The 12,852-nt window shown below is 36.9% G+C and overlaps 1 protein-coding gene across 3 annotated transcripts in view; it reads left to right on the top strand.

Annotated features, from left to right (window-relative positions):
• The window catches only part of REV3L (REV3 like, DNA directed polymerase zeta catalytic subunit), a 174,829-nt gene that overhangs the window by 125,371 nt on the left and 36,606 nt on the right, over positions 1-12,852 (top strand). For all 3 annotated transcript variants that reach the window (XM_043439689.1, XM_043439688.1, XM_043439690.1), the window contains 2 exons: positions 1,773-1,891; positions 10,189-10,307. In XM_043439689.1, coding sequence (XP_043295624.1) covers positions 1,773-1,891; positions 10,189-10,307 — 238 coding nt within the window. The remainder of the gene's footprint in view (positions 1-1,772; positions 1,892-10,188; positions 10,308-12,852) is intronic.

Genomic DNA, 12,852 nt, shown 5'->3' with positions numbered 1-12,852 from the left:
TGAAGTCAACAAAATATCCAATGTGTTGGTAAATAGAAAGAGAAGGGTTGGAACTAGAAGATTCAAGGACAGCAATATTTTGAGCTTTGCAAAATCTTAGGATAAAAAGATAGCTGCTTTTAGCTTTTCATGGAATTAATTTTTTGTAGCTGCTTTTGTCCCTTGAGCAAGGAATAGTGATATATTTCAGTTTTTTCATCATTTCATTGGGGATAGGGTTCTGAACATTGAGGATAGGTAGCATGAGTGTTTAGTGCACTTACTAGTTGATTAATTTGTAATGAGGTATATGACTTCAGAATAATGAATGAAACTTCCTGTCCTTTTAGAACATTACTGAAACCATTTATGAGGTGGCGTGAAACCGTAGAAAGGGCATGATTTAAGGAGGCATAGCAAAGAGCACTAGTGGTAAAGAGTTCATTCTGCAGAAAGACTACCTGGGTTCAAGCCCTGGCCAACAGGATTTGGATGTCCAACAGGATAGGTTACTTAACCTATTGATAACTTCAGTTTGTTCATCTGTAAAATGGGGATGTAATGGAACTTATCTCATAGGGTGATTGTAAAACACTGAGAACAGTGCCTGAGAACATAATAAACATTGTGTAGGTGTTAAATTGAAACCTTTTTTTAAATTGATTTATAATATTGTGTTAGTTTCATGCAGTATAGCACAGGAAATTATACCCATTATCTTGTAATAAACTATAGTGGAATATAATCTGCAAACATACTAAATCACTATGCTAAACACTTGAAAAAATCTTTTAAGCACTATGTCTCTAAAATAAAGAAGAGCAGTAGGTGTGTCTACATGGTCTTTATAATCAACTAACCCAGGTTTAGAATGCTAGTTTTTGTTACTACATGACCTGGGGCAAGATAAAACATTTCTGAGTAGAAAGTATAATTTTTATTTTGCACTATAGTACAAACATAATAACGTAGCTGTTTTAAAATAAAATAATGTTAGTAAAGTTCTTGGACTCAACAGACATTCAGATACCGTTGTTGTTCAGTTGCTAAGTCGTGTCTGACTCTTTGCGACCCCATGGACTTGCAGCACACCAGGTTTCCTTGTCCTTCACTATCTCCTGGAGTTTGCTCAAACTCATGTCCATTGAGTTGATGAATATACTTATTATTCCAGAGCCTCTAATCAACAACATTCATTTATACCCAGTGTTATATACTAGAAACACATTTTGATTTCTATTCTAGATATAATCATCACTTAGAAACTAAACTCAGAAGTCTATATGCTATACGAGGTATTCTTCAACTAGTTCTCTGTATATAATTAATAAAATTTCATCCTCAGTACAAACGTCATTAATTAATGTCAACAAATTTTCGGAGAATTGTTTAGGTTAAAAATTCTACCATTTTTTTGCAAGAAATGACCAGTTACATAATAAATATTTTTCATCCAAACACCAAAGAGTGATGTGATATTAGGTATTCATAACAGTAGCACCAGTAATTATCATATTTAAAGAGAAAAGGATTTATTTTAAAAATACATGTGTGTGTATATATGTTTTATTGTTAATATGTAGTTTTAAGATACGTTTATTTCACAAAATTCTTTTATAACTTAAAGAGGACAGAAGAACCTATCAAAATGATATTCTCTTAAGTCTAACACAAAATAAACTGTGAATTACATTTAATCCTTAATCTTCATTTTTATTATTCTCATTTTCTTATGGTTTGCTTGGAAATTTGATTTCTGTGAGTCCTGATGCAGTCTGTATTCATTTCTATAGATGACAAAATTGAGAATAGATTTGCAGCCGAAAGAGATGAGTATGGATCAGATACAATGAGTGAGATAAATATTGTTGGCCGAATTACACTAAATCTTTGGAGAATCATGAGAAATGAGGTAAGGTACTTTATCTGAAATTTGGTTTGGAAGTAAGAGATTAGATCAATATAATGATTTAATCATTACAGAACATTAGTGTAGCTTCCTATGTAGTGTATGCTTCTTTGTGAATTACTTTTATTATACTTAAGAGTTTCAAAAACAAAAACTACTTTCTAAAATGCAAAGCTATAAAAGTACTTAACTTCATTATTGATGATTTTTTCCCTGTTTCTGTCTGAGCACAAATAGCATTGGCTATATAGGTCTATAGCTGTCATAAAATGTTATCCTGTATGTATGGAATGTTATATAATTTCATCACTTTTTGCTCTTAAATCATTTTTACACAAGGCCAGATAAACTCAACTTGGCCTTTTTAATTTATTACAGTAAGAAAAATTTAGTGTAGACATGGGAAAGAACTTTTTGAAATTAGGATATTTAAAGCCTAGGTGAAGTAATTAGCCTCCAACTAATAAAAATAAATGAAAAAAAAAAGCCTAGGTGAATTAGAAAGGGACTTCCCTCGTGGCTCAGTGGTAAAGAATCCACTTGCCAATGCAGGAGACATGGGTTTGATCCCTGGGTCAGGGAGATCCCCTGGAGAAGGAAATAGCAACCCACCTTAGTATCCCTTCCTGGGAAATCCCACGGGCAGAGGAGCCTACCTGGCTAGTCCATGGGGTCACAAAAGAGTCGGACACAACTTAGCAACTCAACAAGAAATACTGGAAAGACAGTACTTGGAAATAGTTAATAGCACGTTCCAGTTGAGTCTTTGGAGACGCAGATAAGGAATTTTGGTAATATGAAACTCTCTTACTAATATGCAGTCACTCTTTCACCAAAAATGTAAGAAAAAAGATATCTACAATAAATTGGTCTATTCTCAGATTTTGGACTTATAATATCAGATAAAATGTTTACATTTTAAAGAGGATTCTATTCTTCAATTACTTCCTTTTGAAACTGTGTTCTGTTTCTATTGTACATTTATTATTTGTTGTGATCTTTTCTGGCTCTTCCAGGTATATATAAAAATTTGTATTTGTAAAGTAATTAGCCTCCAACTAATAAAAATAAATGAAAAAAAAACTTGTATTTCCAGGCATGTTCTCTGCAATTCTTTTGGGACCTGTCACACAGTAATTCTTCCAGATAAGGAAATACAGTCTTTATATCAAATTTAGGTATTCTTGTTTTTAAAAATAATCTTATTTATTCATTCATTTATTTAAGGCTTTGCTGGGTCTTCTTTGCTGCTCGAGCTTTTCTCTAGTTGCTGTGAGTGTGGGCTCCTCTCTAGTTGAGGTGGGAGGGCTTCATGGTCACTCGTTGCAGAGCTCGGGCTCTAGGGCACAAAGCCTTCAGTAGTTGCGCTTCCCAGGCTCTCAAGCACAGGCTCAGTAGTTGTGGCACACAGGCTTAGTTGTTCTGTAGCATGTGGGATCTTCCCGGACCAGCAATGGAACTTGTGTCTCCTGCATTATTAGCAGGCAGATTTTTTTTTAGCCACTGAGCCACCAGGAAAGCCTTCCCATTTTTATTTTCTCTCTGCAACATAGACCTGAAGTTATGCTCACATTTTATCTAACTTGAAAATGTACCATATATTTATCTACTTGAGGATAATTTTATCCTGTTGTTTCTTCCTAAAATATTGTCAGCACAATAATGCCCCAGTGATTTCAAAAATACAATTGACCCTTAAACAACAGCTTTGAACTGAACAGATCCACTTACTGATGAATTTTTTTCCCCAATAAATACATACTACAGTATCATACAATCTGCAGGTTGGTTGAATCTGCAATGCAGATATGCAGACATGAAGAGCTAACTGTAAAGTTATACACAGATTTTTCAACTGCATGAGGGTCAGTGATCCTAACCCCTGTATTGTTCAAGGGTCAGCTGCAATCCCTAGTGACACGGCACAGGATGTGAAAGGTACAGAGATTATGAGGCATTTGTTTCGTATATTCTATTATGTATTTCAGACTTCAGTCTCTGATATTGCCTGGAATGAACACATAAGTATAAAAACACAAAATTAAATTATTGAGTCTTAGTTTTAGGGGTCTTTTCATTCCTGAAGATTCAAAAGGCAGCTCTAACAATTATAAGTTATTAGCTTAAAACTCACAATTTAAAGAGTAAGTATTTTTTCAAAGTTCAGAACTTTCTTTAGTCCTTAGGGAAAATTCAAGGTCAAGGACTTTCTCTAATTCTAGGCTGAATATATAACGTCTCTGCTCTTTTTTTGTATCTGTGAGGAACAACTGTGAGAAAGTTATGAGTAGGGTAATTTATCCCAGTCTCCCCAAACTTTCCTAGATGAGCCAAATTAGATTATCACTTTTTTTCCTAACCCAAAGTACTCTTGGCAATTTGGAAATTTCCACGAAATTCTGAGTACACTTGTGGGAAGTATTGTCTTGTATCTCAAGTTGTACAGAACTTTAAGGGTTATGATTTTGGCCCTAAGAATTTCTTTATATTAGAGGCCCTTAGACTATTTTTTTCTGGATTTAAACAGTTCCAGAAGCTCCTTTTTATCTTTATTTCTTTGTATCTCCCTATGGCACTCAGCTATTTCTAACTCTATTATTGTTTTCTTTAATCTTTATATTTATTTTTAATATATTCTTTATTAAAAATGATTTATATTTTATATTTTTAAAAAACAGAAGAGTTTGTAAAGTGAAATCCCCTTATTCTTTCTAGGATACCTCAACAACAGTTGCACCACCCAGGTACAATTTATAGCTGAATGGATATCTTTTTTTAAAATGTTACTTTGGATTTAAAATTTATTTTATTTTTTTAATATACTATTAATAGTTTTCACTGTCCTGCATAACTTTAACATAGAATTACTGCTATTCCCTCTAGACTCTTGAATCCTCAGTAACAAAGTGCCTCTTAATAGTACTCATGATATACTTGTTGACTGCATGAATGAAAGAATAAATGACTCTTCCCCCAAAGGATTTTATTTAGAAAACTTCTAGATATCAACTTAATCCAGGCTTTTCAGGAATTTGCAAAGTAGGTTGGAAATAGATCAGTTTCAACAAATAGTGAACTGATTCACTTCAATAGCTATTACAGAATGCTATCTCTAGTGCACGGATCTGGACAGATCTGTTTTAGATATAGATCCAGTTAAGTTTCATATGAAATTAAGATTAAGGGTATAGCTGTTTCCTCTATTTTAGCAGGCAGGGAGGCAGACTATTGTTGCAGATATAGTTAGGTGGGTTCATGTGAGGGTGAGAATTTGTGTAAGCTCTCGTTGCTTCAGTTTTCTTTTTTCTAATAATTTTTAAAATTTTATTTACTGTTGGCTGTGCTGGGTCTTTGTTGCTGCTTGAGCTTTTCTCTAGTTGCAGCGAGCGGGGGTTACTCTTGATTGTGGCATGCAGGTTTCTCGTGGTGGCGCCTCCTTGCGGAGCACAGGCTCAATAGTTGTGGCGCATGGAATTAGTTGCTCCACGGCATGTGGGTTCTCCTCAGGTCAGGGATCAAACCCATGACTCCTGCATTGGCAGGCAAATTCTTTACTACTGAGCCACAAGGGAAGCCCCTGCTTCAGTTTTCTCTGTGAAATAAGAAGCACTGTTTTCAGCTGAGAATGAGCAGTGTGGAGGGCCTCTTTGGGTTTGAAGAGAGAAGTGTCATCTAGGAGAATTTGAGAGTGGTTAATTAAGAAAATACAAAAAAAAAAAGAAAATACAGAAGCTAGGCATTGACTACCCAATTGAGATTTGCATCAGGAAAGTAAAGTGATACCTGCCTACTGTGTTCAGATTCACAGATACAAGTGCAGAGTAACAGAGGTTTAGATTTGAGCACAGCTTGCAGGCAAAGAATTACGGCTTTACTAAAATTGAATTAATTACAAAAGAAGCAGGAGGGGGCAGAGAACCAAATGTTAGTGTGAGGTTAGGATTATGATAACTGACTATTGAAATTGAGCTAGGTTAGGAGCAAAGAGGTCAAGGCACCAAGGGGAGTAAACCAGAAGGAGACAGTGTTAAGAGGATGGGTTGCATGAAATTATGGAGAGGATACAATTACTGGTAATCACAGGTCTCAGAGTATGATCGTTGGGTTGGTTAAGGTGATACAGAGGCACTGATGTGATTTTCTCTCAGAGGCTTTTCTGAGAGAAGCCTCTCAGAAGTGGTAGTGTAGAAGGGGAGAAGTGGTAGTGTAGAAGGGGAGAAGACCAGAGGTAAGGAAACCAGTAAGAACATTATTGTAATACCTCAAATGAAAGTTGACAGTGATAGCAGGATTCACAAAACCGTTTAGAGAGTATGCAAGAATTGGATGTACAGAAAGATGAAGAGGAAGATATGTCGAGAATGATTATCAGGGTTCCGACATAGATGGTTTAAGATCACGTTTAGATGGGAAACTGAAGATTAAGAATAATGAGCATGAGGTATCAGTCATGTATCCACATAAATATACTCAGCAGGCATTTAAGTAGGAAAGTCCCAATTGTGGGGTAGAGTGGATGAGAGGTACAGCCTTGGAAGTCACGTTAGAGTGTGGATGCGCTCACCAAGAAGTAAATGGAGAGAGCCAGCAGGGTTGACGCAAGCATAGTGTTTTTGTGAATGAAAACATTTTGAGAAACAGACAGAGGAATCAGATGCTAAGGAGGAGTAGTCAGATAATAAGTTCTCTGAGGACAAAGAGCATATTTGAAATGAGTGTGGGGGCAGGCAGTGATGTGTATGTATACACATATCTCCCATATATATGGTTTTGATAGACCCTACAGGCGTATAGGAGCCAAATGAAACATAAATGATATATACATTTTGAGGAAAGACAGATCACTGTTGAGTCTTGGTGCAGAGTGAGGAGTGAGTGGGAAGGAGGTACAGAGATGTTCCTGGTGTCAAAGAACACTCTGGGAGATAGACTTGTCACCAATAATTGGTGTGTAGTAGGTGTAGGGTAAGCAGCTGTAATGAAAGAATACCACCCAGCATTAAAGAACGATGGAATATTGTCACATTGAACGGCTATTGAATCTCAAAGGTAAATTTGACAAAAGAAACCAGATAAATTATAGTACATATTAAATGTTTCCATTTAAAGTATGGAAATACGAAGTTTTAAAATGAACAAGCCTAGTCTATAACTTTGATGAATACTGTGTGGGAAAGGGCACAAGGCAGCCTTCCAGTGCCCTAGAAATTTCTTCATCTATGTGGTGGTTACATGGATGTATACATACATTAAAATTCATGGGTTCACTATAAATTTGTGTTCAGTTCAGTTCAATCGCTCAGTCGTGTCCGACTCTTTGTGACCCAATGGACTGCAGCACACCAGGCCTCCCTGTCCATCACCAACTCACCTACTCAAACTCATGTCCATTGAGTCAGTGATGCCATCCAGCCATCTCATCCTCTGTCGTCCCCTTCTCCTCCCACCTTCAATCTTTCCCAACATCAGGGTCTTTCCAAATGAGTCAGCTCTTCACATCAGGTGGCCAAAGTATAGGAGTTTATATTCAGGACTGATTTCCTTTAGGATGGACTGGTTGGATCTCCTTGCTGTCCAAGGGACTCCCAAGAGTCTTCCCCAACACCACAGTTCAAAAGCATCAATTCTGCGGCACTCAGCTTTCTTCACCGTCCAACTCTCATATCCATACATGACTACTGGAAAAACCATAGCCTTGACTAGACAGACCTTTGTTGGCAAAGTAATATCTCTGCTTTTTAATATGCTGTCTACGTTGGTCATAACTTTTCTTCCAAGGAGCAAGCGTCTTTTAATTTCATGGCTGCAGTCACCATCTGCAATGATTTTGGAGCCCCCAAAATAAAGTCTGTCACTCTTTCCATTGTTTCTCCATCTATTTCCCATGAAGTGATGGGACCAGATGCCATGATCTTTGTTTTCTGAATGTTGAGCTTTAAGCCAACTTTTATACTTTCCTCTTTCACTTTGATCAAGAGGCTCTTTAGTTCTTCTTTGCTTTCTGGCATAAGGGTGGTGTCATCTGCATATCTGAGGTTATTGATATTTCTCCTGGCAATCTTGATTCCAGCTTGTGCTTCATCCAGCCTGGCATTTCTGTATAAAATTTATGTCAATCAGAACTTTTAATTGAAGACTCTGGGGAAGTGAGGAACAACTGAGGGCAAGGTGATAGGATAATAGGGCCCAGGCACTTCCTCATTGTCTCCTTCCACTTTGTCCCTTTCCTCTTTATTTCCTGGCTCCTCTGCAGTGATTCTCTGAATGCCTCTCCACATTCTGAGGAATTTGTTTCTGAAGTGACTAACCATTGTATATTGCCCATTGACTCTATGAATGGAAAAGTGTAACCATACCTCTTATCAGCCGATTCCTTTATCAGTAAATAAATGGCCAAGGACTGCAATACTTTCTTCCTTTATATTAGTTCTGGCTTTGATCTGTTGTACATAGTACATTATTCCAATGTTTAACTCACTTAGATTGCCTTCTAAAACAAATAACAAACTCCTAATTCTTACTTTTAGATTCATATGTCAACTTGTGGAGTAAACCACTCTAAAGATTGGGAACATTCCAAGTATCTTAATTTTAGAGTTCATGTTTCTTTCCTTTTACTTATAGCTGGGATTATAGCTGAGCATTTTCACACTTCTGTGACACTAATAAGACCCAAAGTAGAGTGGGTGCTTCAAGGTTATAATATTTTAGCCTTAGTCCAATTTATGAAATAAACTATTTTATCTATTTTAATCTATCTGAAATAAAATCAACTCAGAATATAGGTCTGCCATCTGCCTCAGGTATTACAGACCAATTTCTAAAATTTTACTTAAGTGTAGTTTGAGATCACAGAATCTCCCAGTTAATCCTTATAGATCAACTTACATGGCAGACTTCAAGTCTTCCCATAATGAAAGAGCTGCAAGGTTATCTTTTCTGGAGAGATTTTTTGCTTGTTTTAATGATGATGTATACTCTAGCAGAAGTATTGGTTTGGTCTGAAGTGCTGTACTCCATATTAGGTAATCATGTAACTCCCTGAGGTCAGATGTTTGGTTCCATTTTCTATGAAACTAAATAGAAAAAATTTTTAAACTAAATTAAAATATTCATTAACATGTAGAAGAGTCATTCAAGTATGGGGATTTGATAATGAGTTATTTATTTTTAAGGGAAGCACTCAAGGGCAATACCAATTTTTGTAAAAATAGTAGTAATTTACTTCCAAGATAATGTGTTAGTACCTGTTTTATACTGGTGACTTTATAATAAATAGGCTCATCCCAAAGTTTAAAAGTCTGTGTATCCAAGTATAAGTTACATACACACACTCCATGAAATATGCCATACTTTGGTGCTGTTTTTCTGGAGATTGATAGAAATTGTAGATAAAGTGAGACCAGTTTGGGTCACTGAACTGAGATGAGCTTAATGTTCAGTCTCTGTTTTATACTTGTTGGATTGTAGAGGTAGAAAAGAAAGTATTTTAAAATTGTAATATACAAATGTGAAGTGCTATTTGAACTGTTCCTCACAACCTCAAGCTGCCTTAAGAATGGTGACTGTTGATTCCCTAATTTTCATTTACAGTGAAATAACTGTCTTTGTCTAGATTGCTGTGTCTTGTAGGTATTTATGAGAGGTCATCTAGCTAGAGGTAGATGTTTTTATGAATTTGGACCCTTTTCCAGTATTCTTTTCCCAGTAACACAGCTTTCACTTACATATTTTGAAGATAAAGAAACATTTCTGCCATTTCTTTTTCATCTTTTGCTTTGGAATGAAGTTAAGTGACTCTATAATGTCCGTGTATTGGGGCTTAGTACTGATGTAGTTCTTGGGAGCAGGATGAACGCCTGCCTTTAACTAGGTAGCTCATTCTGGAGTCTGTGGGAGCATGTAATCAGCCTGTCATCCAGGACCGGAAAGTAAGTGTGGCAAGAACAGAAAGCTAACCTGCTTGATGATCACCTGTTTGTCAGTGTTTGTGCTTGCGAGATATAAACAGGAGTGACGAGAACTGGGACCTCTAAGGTAAGTATTGTATGACCACGTTGAATCTTACAGGTCTGATTATTTTTCCAATTAAATGTTACTTTAGTACAAACATTTCTGTCCAGTAGGCTGTGTCTACACAGTTTTAAATTAATTGTGATTAAATTATAACAGATTATTTTTACAAGTAGCTTTCATATCATATGAAAAATTAGAAATAATATTTAGAATCTTTTAGAAACCAATTCGTGTGAAAGTATGAGTGTCATTATAATGGAGTTTTTCTTTTTTTTTTCCCCTAGGTGGCTCTAAATAACTACACCTTTGAAAATGTGAGCTTTCATGTTCTTCATCAGCGTTTTCCACTCTTTACTTTGCGAGTCTTATCAGATTGGTTTGATAACAAGACAGATCTATACAGGTAATGTTTTATAACTCTGAAGAGGATAATATCTCTTTTTAAAAATCAGTAGTGAAAGTGGAAGTCAGTCAGTTGTGTCCAACTCTTTGCGACCCCATGGTCTATACAGCCCATGGAATTCTCTAGACCAGAATACTGGAATGGGTAGCCTTTCCCTTCTCCAGGGGATCTTCCCAACCAGGGATCAAACCCAGGTCTCCTGCATTGCAGGTGGATTCTTGACCAGCTGAGCCACAAGGGAAGCCCAAGAATACTGGAGTGGGTAGCCTATCCCTTCTCCAGGGGATCTTCCTGACCCACGAATTGAACCTGGGTCTCGGCTGCACTGCAGGCGGATTATTTACCAGCTGAGCTATCAGGGAAACCCTATTACTGGAGTATAATTTATATACAATAAAATCTACACATTTAAAGTATATTGTGCAGTGACTTTGAAAAATGTATACCCCCTGTAATCGCTACCCCAATCAAGATAAAGAACATTTCTAACACCCAGAAAATTCTCATACACAGCTCTGTCATTAATCTAACTATTCCTTAACCACCCACATAAGTACAAATTGAATTTCTATTACTATAGATTAGCTTTGCAGTTTTAGAACTTTGTATTACTAGAATTATTTACAGACTACCCTTTTGTGTCTGTCTTCTTTTAAGAAACTCAGCGTGTTTTTTGAGATTCAACCATGTTGCACAAACCAGAGTTTGTTCCTATTTATATTAATGAATAATATTCATTTGTATGAGGATACCACAGTTTACCCAGTCACCTGTTGAGGGACAGTTGAGTTGTTTCTGGTTTGAGGCTATTGTGAATAAAACTATATGCATACGTTTTCATTTCTCTAGGAATGAAATTGCCAGGTCACGTGATTAGCATGTTTAATCTTTTAAGAAGCTGCTGAATTGTTTTCTTTTCAGTTCTTCTAGTGCAAGACTGCTGGACACAAATTCTCTCACCTTTATTTATCTGAAAATGTCTTCATCTCACCCTTATATTTGAATGATATTTTCACTAACTCTGGAGTTGAGATTTCTTTTTCTTTCACTGCTCTAAAGATTTTCTTCCCTTTTCCTGTGGCCTTCATTATTTCTGATGAGGATTCAACAGTCATTCTCCTTTTTCCAGTGTATGGAAAAGTCAGGCTTAATGAGTGGATGGCTGCTGCTGCTGTTACTCTGTACACAGAGAACACAGGCTCAGAGTGAAGACGGGTTTATTCACTTCCCCAGGCCCAGAGTTAGTCTTTGAGAGTTCCTGTTCTCCTAGGCCCTGGGGATGAGGCTTCTTCAGCATTCCTGCTCGTCCCACCATGGCGATGGACCTCCGCTTTGCATCACTGCCAGGTCCTGGTCCAAGCAGGTTTCCTGACTCTCTCACAGAGGAAAAGGGCTTACACTTCTACTCCTGCCTCTGCAGTGGTGTTTCTTTGCCTGAAAGCTATGGTGGGAATGTTTCTTTCCCCTTTCCTAGTGGTAAACAACTGCTGCTTGTACTTGGTACAAGGCTCACAGTTGGAACAGGGGAGGTTTCCTGCCCCTTCCCTCTAGTGCAGCTTTTACTACCAACCTTCTCCCAGCCAGAGACATCTTTGGCATCTCTTCTTTTCCCAAAGATAGTGAATCTCTGCATAAACCCTAAGGATTGGAGAGTTTCCTCCTGGTCCCACAGCAGCTCAAGGTTTCATGTGAGAGAAGGGTTGGAGGAAGTTGCAAGGTTTCATTCCTGTGTGCCCTGCCCTAGTGTCTAGGGCTTCCAGTGATTCTAGTCATGCTGGCTCATACATGATCTTTAAGAATTTAATAACACGTTAACTGTTTCCTTCTTACCTGCTTTTATGACAGTTGCCTCTCCCTCCTGTTCTCTACCAAAGATGAAATATGTTATGTGTCCTGTCTATCCTTCAAAGGGTTTGAAACTATGAAATTTAGTTCACCTGATTCTTTTACAACCTCAACTTACTTTTGGCTTCAGTTAAACTTACAATTTTGTATATTATCCAGGTTTTTATCATTGTTAGACTGGAATGACATGCTTTTGCAGCTTTCTGCATCTGAAGCAGAATTATATTTTCCTGGCTGTTTTCAAGTTTTTTTCTTTTTGCCTTTATTTTCCATAATTTACTCTGTATATTATACTAACTGACAGTGTCCCACAGATCCTTCAGGCTCTGTACATTTTTCTTCATTTTTTCCCTAATGATCTATCTTTAAGTTTACTAACTTTCTTCTGTTGTCACCAACCTGCTGTTAAGAACAACCAGTAAATTTTGTATTTCAGTTATTTTCAGTCCCACATTCTCATTTGGTTTTTTCTTTTGATAGTTTCTGTATTCAGCTGATTTCCCCGTCCACTCATTAAGACTGTATTTTTCTTTTAACTTTTTGAATATCTCTTCTTTAGATTTTTGAACATATCTTGAAAATAATTTCTAAATTCAGCACCTGGCCATCTCTGTGTTAGTTTCTGTTGACTGCTTTTTCACTGTGGGTCATGTTTTTTTGTTTCTTTGCATGATTATATAATGGATAGTACTGATGTTCT

The sequence above is a fragment of the Cervus canadensis genome, chromosome 20 (assembly GCF_019320065.1).
Source record: "Cervus canadensis isolate Bull #8, Minnesota chromosome 20, ASM1932006v1, whole genome shotgun sequence".
Taxonomy (NCBI): Eukaryota; Metazoa; Chordata; class Mammalia; order Artiodactyla; family Cervidae; genus Cervus; species Cervus canadensis.
Note: the sequence above shows the minus strand (reverse complement) of the source record. Positions and strands in the feature narration are given on the sequence as shown.